The sequence below is a fragment of the Dermacentor variabilis genome, chromosome 11 (assembly GCF_050947875.1).
Source record: "Dermacentor variabilis isolate Ectoservices chromosome 11, ASM5094787v1, whole genome shotgun sequence".
In the NCBI taxonomy this organism is placed as follows: domain Eukaryota; kingdom Metazoa; phylum Arthropoda; class Arachnida; order Ixodida; family Ixodidae; genus Dermacentor; species Dermacentor variabilis.
The window spans coordinates 44,683,367-44,700,715 of NC_134578.1; the positions used below are offsets into that span (position 1 = coordinate 44,683,367).

The window sequence follows — 17,349 nt, forward strand, 5'->3', positions numbered from 1 at the left end:
CTCTTGTGGTAGAATTCACCGAACCTGCTGGCAAATGCTCCTGAGAGTCACCCCCGAAGAGACGAGTAAAGATCGCATTGGCACCAGTGCATCATGACATCACAGGCAACGAGATGGCTCATCTCACCACTCGAGGTTTCCCTAAGCGAGCCCTAAGCACAAAATAAAAGCCCTGGCACACTCACCGCCTAGTCTCTTATCAGAAAATCTCCATACACTACAGGTTTCAACCTAGAATATTGCCACACCCGCATAAAAAGCTAACCCAAGATCAACACCGCATTGTCCCAGCAATTCGAGCCAACAGCTTTTCCCACCCATCATAAACTACCACTTCACGCCCTACATGTCCTCTGCGCTTTGCTACTTTTGTCCAGTGAAGAGCACCATTTACCACGTGGCAGGCAGTTGTACAGAATCATCCCTTAGCACAACCAATCCATACTACACACCTGAGCTGTGGGAGAGAGCCCTGGCCAGCTCCACCATCGCAGGTAAGTGTGCGCTGGTAGCTAGGGCCGTCGACGCGTTGAAATACTATAGTTTTCTGCAAAGGAAAGTCCACCCCGAAGACAACGCTTGAATAATGCTTGCATAAGATGCTAATTCTCTCTGTCTCTCTCACATTGCTGGCGAGATTAGAAGCGTCTCCATTCTCCAGTTACCGGCGTCTAAAGCACTTTCATGTGAAAACAAACCGACAACTGAATCAGATACACCACTTGCTCTGCAGAGTAGGGCATATACAGTGAGGATCGAACTTTAAACTTTGAAGGATTACTGAAGCGTTTGTCTCTTTTCGTGTGCGCTACCAACTTCCATATCAATCTCGCGTCAAAACCAACCACTCCAAATTAGAAACGGCGCATCGGCAAATATGCCAGACTAGCTTTAGGGGTACCTCGATTTGTCACAAAAGACCTTGTGACCTCCACTGGCCTTTTCAACAAACTTGACGAACGCATCACAATTTGCACACAAGCGCAAGTTCAAAGGCTTCAAACATCCCCACAGGAGCACAAACTCCTCCAACACCGAGGATACCAGACAAGTACGTTACCCACTGCCAGACACTACGTATGCTATCTATCACGACGTATGCCATCTATACGGATTCTAGTCAAAAGGAGGCCGGATGTATAAATGCAGTAGTTGGCCCTGACTACGAGCATGTAAACGCACACATGGGAGACCTTGGCCAATGCCACGTGGAGGCTCTTGCTATTCCCGAAGCACTCATTTCGGCTTCATTATCCTAAACAAGGCGTGCTTTCGCACCAACAGTCACCATGCATGCCGCGTGTTTCGTGACAACCGCCTACCTGCGCATGTAGATTTTCAATGTCAATGTCACTTCAATGTCACTTGGGCACACATCACTAGCTTTGTGTTACCTCGCAGCGGATGCCTAGCCACCAAAGCATGCGGAAGAGTGCTATTATCCGCAGATTTAACACAAGCTAAATAGTGGCCCCCCTTTTCCGCCACTATATTCAGGGCCTACCTGGACATACAGAATGCCCGAACTGTGCGGAATGTCTTCCATAGAGCAATGCCTACAGCATTGGCCTCACATTCAACACGAGCTGCAGTCAGCGCTCTCCACCATTTCCTCTAACCGCCAGCCACGAATGAACTGGCTCGCTCCACCACTAAATATGACATTCTCCTGCGGGTGCTCATCGAGCACGTTAGTGACGGATCGGGTGAGGACTGGTAGCTGACCGACTAGAGATGAGTGGCGAACATTGGGATAAAAATAAAAGTATTTTTGCTCTCTCTCTCTCTCTCTCTCTCTCTCTCTCTCTCTCTCTCAACACAATTCCCGCAGCCACCAGTGCGCGCAAAGTCTGAGAAGAGCAGAGCGTAAGGAACGCTCTGCTAAAACTACCTATGGGCGGCGCCGGCAACGCCGCTGCTGGCATGCATTCCTCAAAGCGCCGGCGTTGTGACGCGCTTCTGGTTTCCGCAAGAGCGATGTTTCTGTGCCGAAGCAGAAGTGGTCTTGCTCGCCGAGCCACACCATTGCTTGCCTCCGGGTATTGGAGGGACACCGGGTGAAGAGTTCAAACGCAAAAGTAAACTACCCTATCACTTTCAATGCTCCTCCTATGGGCAAGACGGTCAGCTTTTAATATTGACTATCGGTGACTACCAAGCGCGCGGATTACGAATTTGGAGGAACAGCAGGCGATTATCGGAAGTAGTCAAAGCAAGCTCATCACTTTATTTGGGACACAGAACGAGTGCATTGTTAAAGTTGGGAAAGTGCATGTCTCTCGATTTTCATCTTAAGTTTATATTATTTATTAAATATATTCCCCTATTTATTGTTTTGAGCTTCCCGTAACTTTTCATTTAATATTTAATCACTATAGGTGCTCATATTTCTTTTCCTATGTTTTAAATTGGCAGTCATATTATTAACAAACGCTCCTAAACTCACTTCTTGGGTAATTTTCCATTGTGGGTAAGCGGCAGGGCTTAGAAACCAGAATAGTATCTCTTAACCTCCTAATTACTGGCCGATACATCTAGCCAGTACGCGCACCTCTCATATAGCGATAGTTTCCCGGCATCCTCCGTTAGCGTCGGCAAGCCGGCCAAGCCGCATTCAGTACTCGACAGCGCAGTGGCCAGACAAAAACATCAATAAATGGTTCATCGTAACGCACGTATTTGAAAAGAAAAAAAAAACTTCAGGGGTTTCAATTCAGCCTTCCTGATACGATAAAGGACGCCCGATACATCGCCAAGTTCGTTAATGGGCATGGAAATGATTCCCGTTTAATTAGGCATTGTTTTGACAACCGCAATCTAAGATGAAGAAAACAACTTTCGAACGCGCGAGCGTACGCCCTGCGCGCCGGCGCGAGCAGAAGAAGAAACGAAGATAGCGAACGACGGCACGCCTTGGCTCTACGCTCACTAACCAGGTCGACCACGACAGCTAGAACGTTTCAGCTGAATGTCCGCTGCCCCGAATCCCGCGGTAGTGCTGCTCATCGGCTTCGTTTACTGCGGGAGCAGGATCCTGGTGGACCGACTCGCCCTGCTGGCCTACCCGTGGTGCGATCACCCGACCAAGTGCTACGACTACGCCGAGGAGCTGGCCGCCAGCGTGGACCACAGCGTGGACCCATGCGACAACCTGTACGAGCACGTGTGCGCGCACTGGTCGCGGCGGTATCCCGCGTTTCCAGGTCAGTTCCACTTCCTGCAGACCAGAGCGGCGGTCTTCGTGCTGCAGCAACTCGAGCGAACCGCCCCTCAGCACCCGTCGCTGGCCGTCAGGAGGACCGTGTCCGGGTACCAGGCCTGCCGCGGGGCCTTCGATGATCAGCGAGAAGATGCCCAGGTGAGATATCCCTGACAAGAAAGGAAGGAGGGGTAAAACATGGCAGTTCTGCCCGAAGGATGCGTGAAGCGCATGACCGCGATGGCATGGTTTAGCGTCGTGCCTGCACACCTCGAATGGTGTTCTAATTGTACGAGGGTGCGGCTGCACGCTGACGTGACATAAGCAGATGCGGCAACATATATAGCATTCTACGATCATAGAGTTTCTTGCAATAATTTCTAGAGAGAACTGTGGCGCTGCAGTCATTGCACCACCGTGGGAATGATGGGAAGAACATGGACTTGTCTGATCTTCGTGCTTGTGGATTCAGACGTTCTTGTGACTTTGTATATCACGCTATAGAAATCTTATTGTCGTAAACTTCAGCGCAATCTATACTCTTCGAAGTGCAGAAGACGCCGCCAACACGCACAATTGCTATTAATTGCAACGATTGAGCGTGTCCAGGTGGCCAAATCGAAACGCCCCAAGCATCTGGAGGCACTGGCATGCCCGCGATAAATTCATAGGGGCGTCCCACTCGCTTCTCGTTACATGCGTCCGTGGCTTAATGGCTTCAATATCAGGCTTGTGCTCTAGAGTTCCGGTGTTCGAATCCTGCCGTTGGACAATTTTAATGGTGTTCATTTAATAATTTATTACGCAGTGTATTGTTCAAAATGACTAGCTTACAAAGCCATTTAAGGCCAAATATATGAAATTTAGGCGAATCCATGTACTTCCCATAATTGCCATGCTGGTACAACCGCTCCCATTGCAGCTCTCGTAGGCACTAGCGCCAGAGTTTCCTCTAGTAATTATTGTATGAAACTCTATGCCTACGATGACATCGCACAGGCTCCACTGCGCTGCGCACAAAGATCGATGTTAGCGAAATTACGACTTTCAGAATGTGAGCACTTTTGCACTTCCTAAGTAGGAGAAGGTTTAGGATAGAGCCATGCGCTGTGACGGAAGTGTGTTAAGACCAGATTTTTTGCACCTCAGTTTACCGAAATTTTGAGAAATATTTTAGTCAGGAACATTTACGTTGTTTCAGCAACTTTGGCGGTCGAATAGTGTCGTGTCTACGTGGCATATAGGAGAAGTACGCATACACATACATTCCTCCGACTTTTTTTGAAGAATATCGTGCTAGCGTCAGCGGCGTTGAAGCGGCAAGGGGCGGCGGGTTCGTGACAGGCGATTTACGGTTCAAATGTCATCTGCTGCGCTGTTCACTGCAGGAGTGCCCCTCGCCGCTACGAGGCCACTCAGACGCCGCGAGATATTATGAAAAAAATTGCAGGGGTGCACATAAACACATATGGAACATCGTGGCGACGTCGACAACTGTAATTCGCCTGTATTGTCCATAGAACTGCTATCGCCAAGAACACATTCCCACAAGTATGCAATGACTCACTCCCGCATAAGAAAACCGTGAAGCTGCACATGTATTTACGGCAGTCCTCGAGCCTTTCGGAAGCATCTATGGGTTCTGGTACGTTGTGCCCGAAATCGTTTGCCCTGCATACGCTTCTCCCTATTCGATACAGTTAATTCGCTATGCCCAAGTATCTTCAAACTCTTCAGTATACAGAGTGTCAACTATCATGCACCTAGATTTTAAAACACGCGAACGCCGCGTAGCTGGAGAGAACCAAGGTAAGGTTGTTTGCCGTTGCCTGGAGATACTCAGATTATTCTTTTTTTTTTCCATTTCGCCTAGTTAGATCATTCTTAATCAACTTCCTGAATATTATAATTAGATTAAAGGTATCGACGGGAAAATTGTGGAGTAACATCAAAAACTCCCCTATACAGCGTTCTTTTGTTCCATGCGTGCTACATAAAGGTGCTTCTCCGAGCGTGAAAGAAGTCCGCGAATACACGCAAGCCTGTAAAATAGTGTACACCCTTTAAAGTGAAAAGGGGTGTAAATGTGCCTATAACTCACACCCGTAGGGTGTGATTTATATAACGGAAACCCTAAGGGTGCGAGTTATAGGCACATTTACACCTTTCTCTCAGTTTTAGGGGCGTAAATTATTTTACAGTGAAAGTGCGTCCAGACGCGCGGCAGTGTTGTGTGCATTACGCCTCTGAGAAATTTGACGTCCATCCGAGCTTGTTTTGCTCTTCGCGCCGCCGGCTGTGTTTGGTACCATGTTTCGGTCACGCCGACGCCGAAGGATTTTCGCGTAATGGGGCATATAATGCTTTCGCATTAAAACACGGGACACTCTTGGTACTTTGTTTTCAGTCTTCGCGTCACGTCTTGTCGTGCTGTTTTGTGAACAAATTTAAACGCAACATGCCTTTACTTATATTGTCCCTAGAACGCACGTTTGATTTCAACTACACAGGTGTTAGGTGGTCAAGCCAGCAAAAGATATTTACCGTATCTTCAGGACTATTGCTAGCGGGGACCAATTACAGCTGAAAATAAGCTTTACCGCAGAAGCTATTTTGGTCAAGGTCTACTGCAGACTGCCATTGCACATATGTGCGAGCGAAATTACGCCATCGCGTCACAGGGCAGCATTTCGCTCGCTTCAGGCCGATAGCGTAGCCGTTTCTAACCCGCTTGCCGTCTTCACGGAAAGTTAATTATGTTGCCGACTTACACTACACTTTAACTCTCCTCGGCAGCAAAGTTCAACCGTTCTCTCTACTGTTTTCGTGAGATTGGTTATGGAATTTCAGGGATTTTAAAGCCGAGCCGATGGTCACACACACGCGCAGCTTACCACGTCACTGCCAAGAAACGGTGGCGGCATCTGTCACTACTAAACACGGAGAAACTCACCGCGCGGGGACAGATGGCACCACCAATCTGTTGCAGAGAAATCGTCAACTTTTGAGTCTTGCCACTGGCAGACGACGCGCACTTTGATTGGCGTTGCTTCACGCAGCGTCCGCTAGCGTATATGATTATCTCGCTCGTGCGCCAACGCTTGTAAGCGCCAAATTAGTTTTATGAATAGCTTAGGACTCCTTAACGAATTCCACGTGTATTAGTTTCTCCTGGTCAAATGTCACTGATTCATTCATGTGTGTGACAACCTAGCATGCCGCCATCAAGAGTGATGGCTGAATCGACTGCAAAGGTTACAGCGGAGCTCGCGACTTCTGCGGTAGCCGTATTGAAAAATGAAGTAGGACTTTTTTTTCTTAATATTGTCAGCAATTAGTATAATACCCCAGTCACATGAGCATGCCAAAGGTCCTTTGAAGTTAAGGAGCATTGAGCTTTCAAAGGCACATTATGGGATATGTGTCGGTGCTACACGGTCTACAGGTAGTCTCCGTTGAAGCTCTTAACAGAAACCACAACGTGTCCTTAGCGCTGCCATCGCCTCGAAAGTAATAAAAAATATGGCCCAAGTGCGTCTTATAATAAATTTGTCACATCTTTTTCATCAATATTTATTTTTCCTAATGCATAGAAACATCAAAAGAAAATGCACGCGTAGTAAAGTCATTACTTTACCAAATACAGATGTATTTATTGTAATAATGGCCACTATCTGTACCGCGTCATACACCGCATGTTGGCGTCGATTATTCGTTGTTGCCCTTGCTTCAGCTGCTTTGTTTCATTCCTTGTGGCTAAGCAGCGTTAGGCGCGCGTAAACGCGGTAAAATAAAGAACTGCAAAACGAAAGTGATGAGGGAAGAAGACGCGAAGAAAAAAGTCGAGGAGACTCGGATGCCTAGCAGCCGCTAACTAAAGAACCAAATCGCACATGGCACCCGTGTTGTGTCGATGTGGCTGCTGACAACAGGCCGTGGCGGCACTGCTGTACCGGCGCTTTCATGATGGAGATTGCGGGTGTCCTGAAAGTGTTTAGTACTCTAGTAATAGTATTCAGTACTTATAAGCTTGTTCTGAAGAAGTAAATGAGCATTCACATTTTTAGAGATTATTTTTTCTGCTGTCGGACGCCCTCTAGGCTCGGGAGTATTCCCTTGAGGTTTCAAAGGACGAACGCGCACTCCTTTGACTCAAAGCTTCCAGTAGGGCTCCTTTGCTGTGCATGTGTGACAGAGCGCATTCTCCTTTGAAGTAAAGGATCTTTGGTTCAAAGGAATTTGAAAGTGCCCGTGTGACTGGGCTATAAGTCAGTTAGACTATGTCGGTTTCGGCAATTAGCCGTCTCTTTCGCTATATGATTTGCTACGGTAAAGGCTGTAGGCGAGGTCAGGCCTTACTTTCTTTTTCTGCGCTTGATTTTCACAATATATATATACAAAGACTATATAGTCCGCCCCGCGCGAAATTTCAAACATGTGCAGTCCATACACCATTACCCAAAGAATACGGTTTCAAACTCCCTATACTTCTTTTGTTTTTCCTTCTCTGCCGCGCTGACTCAGTGGGTACGGTGCCGCACTACCGAGCAAGAGGTCGCGGGTATGATTAACAGCCGCCGTCGCTACATTTCGATGGGGGCGGATTGCAAAAACCGCTCTTGTAGCCTGCTTTTGGTGCACGCCTAAAAAAACGCCAGGTTGGTTACAAATTAGTCCGGGACACTCTACTGCGGTGTCCCTCATGGTTCACGGTGGGTCTTGTGTACGTAAAACAGCGCAACTTTCCTTCTTACACACAGGTCCTCTTGGACGTGTTCGATCAGTTCAACGTCACGTGGCCGGCCTCGACGCTTCCGGAGAACTTCGACGTGATGGAGTACCTGCTGGGCCTGTCGCTGGACTACGGCCTGGAGACGCCGCTCCTACTCAGCTTGAAGCCGTACTTGCCGGCGGACAGGCGCTACGGCTTTTCTCTGGACTTCGTCCTGGGCGGAGATGGGACCGCGTACGAACCGGCGCGGGTGGCCGCCTGCATGCCGTCGGTGGCGCCCTCCGTTGGCCACGATTCTGCATTGCAGTTCGGCGAGATCATTCACGCCGTGCACGCGGATTTGGTGGTCCTCCTGGAGGCCGTCTTCCGGGATTGGACCCAATTCCTCGTTACCATCGAAAACCTGGCCAAGGAAGTCGCACGGGAAGTGGCGCCCGACGCCCTGCTGAACGCCATCAACAAGCACCTGCCGAAGAACACGCCGGTTCAAAAGGACGAGAAAGTGCTTGTCTACGACAGAACGGGCTTCGCGCTGAGCGAGATGCTGAGAAGCGCCAAGCGATCGCGCTACGCGCATCTCGTGCTGTTCAGCGGCTGGAACATCGTCGCGAGACACAATGCCGGGATGTCGTCGTCGCTGTTGACCTGCATGTCCGGGAATGCGCCCGTGGACGCTCGTGTCTTGGCAGCGCAGATATGCCTCGACGTCGTGAAGGAGGTGCGATGATGCGATTGATTTGTATTGCGCGTATACCAAAGCCACGCGCGTCAATAGAGACATGTTTATTTTAAGTCATGCCGGGCCTTGGAAAGCGTTCGTAAAGCCTCTTCTCTGAAGTCTACTGTGTGTCATATGTGTCTTAAATGCTGTCTATTTCAGTACACAAAATTAACGAGCTGGTTTACACAAGGCGCCGCAACTTATGAGTTTAGCATACTGCATGAACAAATTGATCTTCGTATGCTCAAGGCAGAGCTTGAGTCAAACTTCTGAGTTTACGTTCTTCTTTATTTCATATGCGCTCGAGAAAATTGATGCCACTCATCCATCCCATCTAGAACTTTTTATTGTAACGCACAGGACAACTGAAACGTCAGTCTGAAATATGCTACACAGACGTAGAAACAGCAGAAAACATTTACGATTGACAATTGAACTTTTGCAATGCATAACGATTCAGTATACAAGCTATAAGTTTGCAGATAAGGTCCTGCGTTCATTCATTTTCAAATATTAGAACTTTGAAAGTGGTGTTGACGCTTTTTTGTTTGCAATGCGCTCGCTTAGTATTCTTAGTCACGTGGTGTACCCTGAACCTTGGATATAACATTCTGCAATATCCTTGTAAAATGGCTCACGCTCTCGCATTCAAGCCCAGCTTTTACAGCAGAATTTCTTGCAGGCCTAGTTGGTGCAAATTATTGAACAGGAAGCTTACGAAACATGAAGACGAGCGCGCAAGAGAAGTGGTCAGAACGAGCACTGGGCTTACAAGCCCAGTGCTCGTCCTTTCCGCGTGTTCTCCTGTGCACGCATTTGTCTCGCTGGTTTCCCCTATAAAACAGTCTCTGCGCCGAAACGTACTCGTTAGAAACCCAACAGAGTATGTCGTCGTCGAAGCACACCACACACGCATACGAGCAAAACCCGAGACCGCTGGCTTGCAGCGGTCTCGGGTTGACCTTTTGACCCGTTCTTTATTATCATTTCACCTTCGATAACAATGAGTTTAAGCTGACTGGGATGCCGCTTCAGAAAGATGCATTCTTCCAACAAATGCCTGAATCCCTATGCTCGACATATTGTCCCGGCTGGCAGAATATTGGGGGAAACGACAACCTTCAAGCCACTATCCACAAAAAAAGTAGCTCTCGTGCGGCTCCCCATGGCAATGCTTCACAGTAAAAAAAAGGAATAAAAAATGCTTGAGTTTAGCCAGTTCAGTTAGCGTACGCTGCGCTCTTCCTCTATAAACCTTTTCATCGGACGAGGAGGATAGGGCGCGCGGAGAGCCTTTCCTCCTCTCTGGCTTGGGCGATCCGGCGCGGCGCTGCTTGAAAGTATTCCTGTCGCGTGCTGCGGAAAGATTTCGAGATGTTTTAGATCGTATTTGTGAAATTTACGCCATGTCCGTTCATATAAGGTCGTCAGGGCAGCCTTTCGGTGCATCGGTAACTACAGTAGGCGGAAATATCTCTTGGGGGCGCAAAAATGTGACACGCTTTGTCAGCCGCTGTGTACGCACATTATCAGTCGCGGTGTGTGTATGTGTTGTAAACTATTTTGCTTATATCGGTTTTAATTCAACAAAGAAAACCGGTGTCTATGTATTAGCAGCATGAAATAGTACATCTGCTCACTATCTGATCGCTTGGCGTAGGGAGTAAAACATAAAGCATAAGAGCGCATGCTCGTGCACGGCCAACCTAAAACACCCACGAAACATCTAAGCGGCAGGCGCTATCAAATATTTGTGATGCACCGGCATCGTTCTCGCGCGTTTTAAGTCTAGTAGGCTTCAAATTACCATATGCCCACGCTAGCCTTCCTACATGAGGCCCATGGCGCTGCTCAACACAGCGATCACTGCGGTTGGAGAACCAGCACGATACATATGTAAGCTGTGCGCTTCGGCATTGCCTTTTTGGCCTGTATACAGTCATAATATATGAGAAGGATCGCATAAAAAGAATGCCATGCCTATTTTTGAGGACAAGATTTCCGTAATACGTGTGATTGCGTCGTAGAGAACGGAACGAACATAACCGAAAAAAAAATTCGGTTATCATCCTTTTTCTCGCGAAAAGCAAGAGAAAACGGGCTAACGCTGCAATACGACCTCGCATAGTCACGCCGCACAACGTTTCTGAATATATAACCGCTGATGCCGTATGCTTGGACCATGCGGTATATAGAACAAAGATATCTGTAATTCAGCACCCACCACTGCTTAGGACGCTCGCGCAGTTCGTAAAGAGTCCCTTTGCTGGAGAAGCTTAATTGAGACTGTAAGGTATGCTGCTATTGCCAAAACTATTTTATTCAGGGGCGGAACCCTCATCCACCGAACCAAGTAGTCACGCAATGTAAGCTGCAGCGAAGAGTTTGAACGCTTGTCAAAGTATAACATCACATCTCCTATCGTCGCAGAACGGTACCCACGCTGTTACGATCGTCGAGTATGTTTCATGGCTCCTAATCCGCAGCTTAGAAATAGAAGATAATACTGCAATAAGGTCACATTAGTGATTGGCACATTCGGAAATACAAACTTGATCTCCGAGACCGATCGTAGGCTCAAATATGCGCGCACACATCGCGCTGCGTGTTTCGTCCACCTCAACGCCAACAGAAATTCCGGCCACGACGCCTTAAACCACTTCAGCACGTCTCACAAAACCGTTTGCCATGTAGAAGACGCACGTCATACTACACAGACCGCACGACCGCGAAAACCAACGCCAGGACCTACCGCCGAGCGTATACCTGCCATGCAAAAAACCGCTTTCACCCAAGCCAGTATGGTGCTGCTCATATATAGGCGGCGCCACTGCGTTCACAATATGGCGGCGCCTACGAAAAAACTGTCTATAGCACAACAAAGTAGTGTCGCATTGCAAGCGCTGCAGGAACCAACTTGTCCGTTTAGTTGGCGTACGTGACAACACACAATAGGGAAAAAATTTGGCTAGTTTGTGAGCCTTTACATTTTCGCTTCAGCGCTTTAAAGGCAAGGTGACAGAGGAGGAAAATTCGTACACAGGCGCCAGCTTGCAACACTTTACTCGTGCCAAACAGATTTATATCTTTTAAACAGGTCATTTATCAAACTGACGTTATGGAACTGTGAATGTAGGGCCCTCGCGCGCGACACACGCCACCAATACTTTTTTTCTCACAAGTAACTTGCAGCCCTGCCGAAGGAGGTGCACACAGACAATACATCGTGCGGCGGTTTATAGTGCTTGGCGTAACTACCTCACTGTTGGCTAGATTAGAGGTTCATTTTGGATTGGTAGATGATACATTACAGCGATACACGTGGCACGTTCGGCCCTTTGAGCATGCTCTTCGTGTCACGACTCCAAGTAAATGCTCGCCCCCTAGCGGCCGCGCCGAGAACCAGCCGATCTAGGTTCAGCCTGGTTCGGCCTCAGGTTCTCACATCACAGCGTGTGCTGCAACGTTGCCTCACAGTTCTCAAATCGTCGCAATGCCGCCACGCACAAGCCCGAAAAAAACAAGGACGGAAGTTGAAAAACTTTTTTACCACTATAGTGTTTCATCGCGGTGGAAAGAAACCAATATGTAATCTAGTCGTTTCCCGAAAGAAGCAGTCGACGACGCGCATAGGAAACCGGCTTGGTCAAGAAACTTCCGTATCGTGAAAAGGCGACTGCTACCATACCGGTTTCTTCGCAACGCTTCACTCGGAACGACTTCTTTCTTCCCGGCGCGTAGACCAGTGCTTTCTATTTATTTAGCTTAAATATCTTGCTGGCGTTTCAAATCGCGGAATGCACTTCGTTTAATTATGCTGGCGCACTTTAATAAATTATAGTGATGTACTCTTAAGGGCCATTCGGTTTTGTTCGTTTATAGTTTTCTGGCCCAGCATTAGTGCTACTAATGCTTTAAACAGCAGAATTATTCTCGCTAACGTACGTTTCTCTGCAGGCACAGTAACTACCTCGCAAGGTCTGAACTCCATCGTGACATGTTATGCCGCGAGACATCCCATCGTTTTCATAGCGTGCTTCAGTTTAGCGTTGCAAGCAGAAGGCGCCGTTCTAGATCCTTCAACGCGGTTAGTTTGGAGCGTTCGATCTGCACACAGCAACGCCAGGCTTCTTTCCCACACTGTGTACACAGCCAAATTTCGTTACAACTAGCTCAACTCGTTTCCAAGTCATGTATTTCCACTGATACAAGTTATTTTTTCCCAACAGAAAGCTCTCACTAAACTTTGGAGACCTTTAGGAAGAAACTCCATCTTGGTCCGATTGGTTGTTATTCACTTCTCACGTTTCCCCATGGTTCGAGAATGCCTACGGGATGCAGGTGTCTGCAGTGCTCACAAGTGTGGGCCCTACCACAAACACTACACGTGTGCGAGCCCGAGCAAGCGCCACTCATCGGACGCAAACCACCTTATCACAATGGATCAGTTAACTATAGAAAGAAAGGTGCACCCGGGCTCATAAACGAAGCTTTCATTTGTTTGTCGTTCTATCTAAAATCACACTGACAAGGTAACTTCATAGTTTTTGGTAGGGGTGTGCGAATATTCGAAAGTTTCCAAAAACGAATCGAATAGTGCCGGTTCGGTTGTCGAATCGAATAGTGCGTATTCGTAAATGCGAATATTTTCCAAACCTTTCGGCACGTCAACTGTGCCAAAAAGAAATTGGAGCAAAAGTACGGTAAGTTTTCTCCCACGTGAGCATAGCACAGGCAAAAAACATATAAACTTGCGTACAGAGCAGGCTACGTGACTAAGGTAGTCATACTTTCCAGGCTGTGCAGCGATAATTCGCACTCTCTGAAGAGCTGTGTGCGTGCGAAGAAATTACTGGTTTACTCCTAATGGTCCATTTGTGCTTTTAATGAAGGACGCCTCATGGCGTCCTATGTAACGGCAGAAACTTGCTAACCTTATGAATACTCGGATGTGGACATCGTTTCATATTTATCGTGATAACGGTTATTCATTATTCAAAACCTATTCGAAAGGTATTCGATATTCGATTCCATTCGGTTCTGGCACTATCCAATTTGTATTCGATTCGGTCGCAAAAATCAATTCCCACACGCCCTAGGTTTTAGTCTGGTTCTATCAGTGCAGAATATCTATACATCTTCTGAAAGCGCGACAGACATTACTGCCTATATAAAAGCGCGATAGCGTTAAGGAGCACGCGTGTCGCAGAAAATCCGGCGTCGGTGTCCAGCGTGCGCGTCCGGCATCGAACGTTGCCTCGGCGAAAAGAATTTCGAACCAAATTTTGAACCACGCATGCCCAACCACTTCTTTACCGCCAAAGTTGCTCATACCTTGTCTTTAATTCTTTACAATGTTATTCCTCGGACTTCTGAGAACCACCTCCCACAAACAAATGTAATGGGGGGGGGGGGGGGGGGGGACGCCGACAGCGCTTGTTCTTTATGTTAGCTCTTCTCGGACTGAAGTATTAAAAGTGCGAAACAATAACAGGAGATTCACCCACGCAAGTGCCACATTTCTGCCAGAAAGCTCGCCTTTGTGCATAGCGTTCGCAGCCAGCGTTTACCGGTAAACGTTACGATGACGTAAGTTACATTTCCCGGGAAGCATCAAAAGCAGTAAGGGGTCTTTGAACGCTATCGCGTTCCACTCTTAAAGGCGAACCTTAAGCGTCCTCCAAATTTTTGTGAGGTGCCATATGTGATATACCACAAGACGAGTTGCAGTCCGGAGTTGCCTGCGCAGGTCGCCAAGTAACCTATATGACTGTGCCGGTGGAGCAGCGCTGCGAACGAGTGACTGCACCTTTCGAACCGGCGGCCATGGCGTCCGTATTTCAATGGCGGCAAAATGCCAAGACACCCGTGTGCTTAGATTTAGGTGCACGTTAAAGAACCCCAGGCGGTTGAAACTTCCGGAGTCCTCCACTGCGGCGTGCCTCATAATCAGTGGTTTTGGCATGTAAAACCCCCTTATTTAATTTTTTTGGAGCAGCTCGCAACGCACAAACACTCTTTCCTTCCGGTTCGCATGAAAGGCTCTTTGCCTTTAAAAAAAAAAAAGACTCATGCGGCTCGCTGGGCAGGCCGAATTCTTGGCACGCACAGCTAACTACTGCCACGGGTTCGTCGCTGAGATCCTTGGGACCGATCTAAATAACGTGATGGGCAGCAGGGACCCTTTAGGCCTTGACGAAATACCTCGATTCGACGCGACAAACGAAAATGTGAGCGCCCCACCAAACGAAGGAGCCGCCGTGAGCATGGATGTCGCGGCCATCGTTTTTTATGCGGACAGTGTTGCCAACGAAAGTAACGGATTCTGGAGTTGCCAATACGGCGAATTACTGTGGCGGTTACTACCAGCAACTGTAATACTCACCCTAACCATGAACCTAAACGTGATTACGTGGCGACATGACAGCGGCCATAAAGCCCAGACCACCCGCTTCTAACCGAATTGGCACACGTTACTGGCTCTCTGTCCGGAAAGCAAGAGATAAATGGTGAATTCCGTCATCGCTCAGTCTCATCTCACGCTGAGCACAAGCAGTGGGTATGTTTTGTCGGTGTTATTAAAATCGGCTATTTGTTTTGACGCTGCTAGGACAACAAACGTGGCGCTCAACCGTAAAAGTGGTTTTATTTCCGGTTAGCACAGGACGCCACAGCATTAAATAGTGATGATGCGTTGCATACGGGGCACGTCATCCCCACATTCACACCAGTGCAGCTTACGGTTACAACGCCAAAACATTTAGTGTGTCAATCCATCAACAATTACACATGTATCGGCCTGAGCAGACATGAGCAGACGACGCGGCGCGGATGAACACATCTTGCGCGTTATTCAGCTAAGGAGCCCTGCACCTTCGACAGTGCCGCAAAGAAATACCGCGGTGGAGTTATAGACAGCTCGATGTAATCATGTCGTTAATTTGCAGATGGCCGGCTACGCCCTTGCCCGCTTTTACGTCGACAGCGCGGAACTTTCACAAGCTGTGCTTGACGTCACGGACACGTGGAACGCCGTGCGCGACGCCACGCGGCGCAACTTCCCCACCCTGTCGTGGATGGACAAGTCCACCGCCGCGGGCGCCATCGACCACGTGGACAGCCTCCTTTCCATCGTCGCCGTTCCGGCGCACCTGAACACTAGCCAGGCGCTGGACGCCTTCTACGATTACCTGGGGGCGGACCAGTCGCAGCCCTTCTTCCAGTGGTTCATGAAGTCGAGGAATCGGCGGTCGGACAAGTACAAGAGCTTCATCCGCGAGGACCCAAAGGTGGCCGTGCACCGCGAAGACCTGCCGTTGAGCTCGATGGCGGTGAACGCTTTTTACCTGCATCTCTACCACATCATGGTCGTCCTTCCCGCCATCATTGCGCCGCCGTTTGTGGCTCCAGGCGTGGCCCCGACGGTGATCTACGGATCCATCGGCAAGGTCTTGGGTCACGAGCTGTCCCACGCCTTCGACCCGCAGTTCAGCACTCGGACCAGGACCGGCGACATTGCCACATGGTGGTCGCACCCGTCGTTTAAGCGATTCATGGGCAGGCTGTGGTGCGTCATTTCTCAGCTGGACAACTACACCGAAAGCTACGTCCACGGCTTCAACGCGCTGTCGGAGGTGTTCGCGGACACTGCCGGCACCGAGAAGGCCCGCCTGGCGTACGCTTCGCTGCCGACGCAGCCGGGTATGCTCGGCTACTCGCAGGAGCAGCTGTTTTTCGTCGCGGGCTGCTTCGAGTTCTGTGCCAAGAATCCCTACAGGTGGGATGTGTCGGACATTTACCCGGCATCCGCCCTGCGTTGCAATTTACCCGTTGCCAACGAGAAGAAATTCGCGGCAGCGTTCAAGTGTCCCACCGGAGCAGCACTGAACCCGCAGACGCGCTGCATCTTCCACGGAACGTAGACGGTGGAACCTCATTCAGCTGCTCCGTACTGGTTGCCAACATTTTTCTTTTCTGTTGCCAATTTTCAGATGTACTCCCCGTGCCTAGTAGTGAGAAACCAACGTGATTACACTGTGTTATGATCACACTAGGGTCTCGAAAATCCTGATTTAATTCGTTAATTACTTCCCTTTGATTTCCGACAGACCCACTCGCGCTATTAGACGTGTGTTTACTTTGCTCCGTAGTCATCGCGTTCTTGTTTGCTTGCATTTCTTTTTCTTACATTCCTGCAAGTTTTTGCTTCTCTGCTCTGTACGGCTGCTGCTATTTAACTTATCTGAACTCGCATATTCTCATTGGAGGCAAGTGTCTCGTGCGAGCTTTTGGCACAACGTTAAGAACTTTTTTTGTTCTAGTAACTAAAGTGTGTGTCACTACTGGTTTCAGTGATTTGAAAGCACTGAAATCTAAACTGATGTTGTTCAAACGAATATTTTTGTCACTCTGGTATTTAAAAGGACGAAGCAACTGTTCCTGGGGAGCGCTGAAAATTTAGAAAAAGCACGTGGCCCAGAAAGCTAATGCCGGTGACATTTTACATGGACAATATTTCAACTCCCAAGCTTGAAAACTATTCACTATGCTGCTTGCAGTGAGATTAGTATTTTCTAAAATACGTGGAGGGGGGGGGGGGGGTGGATCGCAAGAAACGAGGCTTTATACTGACAGATACTGACAGATGTCCTAGCCGAAATACAAGAGTACACAAGAGAGAATGGGCACACAGAGCGC

At 48.6% G+C, this 17,349-nt stretch overlaps 1 protein-coding gene across 1 annotated transcript; it reads left to right on the plus strand.

The window, feature by feature from the left end:
- Nucleotides 1-2,635: 2,635 nt before the first annotated feature.
- LOC142563540 (neprilysin-1-like) lies at nt 2,636-17,166 on the plus strand. The gene is made up of 3 exons (XM_075674088.1): nt 2,636-3,358; nt 7,960-8,649; nt 15,600-17,166. Exons 1-3 carry the CDS (start codon nt 2,969-2,971, stop codon nt 16,572-16,574), a joined length of 2,055 nt encoding a protein of 684 aa, XP_075530203.1. The 5' UTR covers nt 2,636-2,968; the 3' UTR covers nt 16,575-17,166.
- Nucleotides 17,167-17,349: the final 183 nt, after the last annotated feature.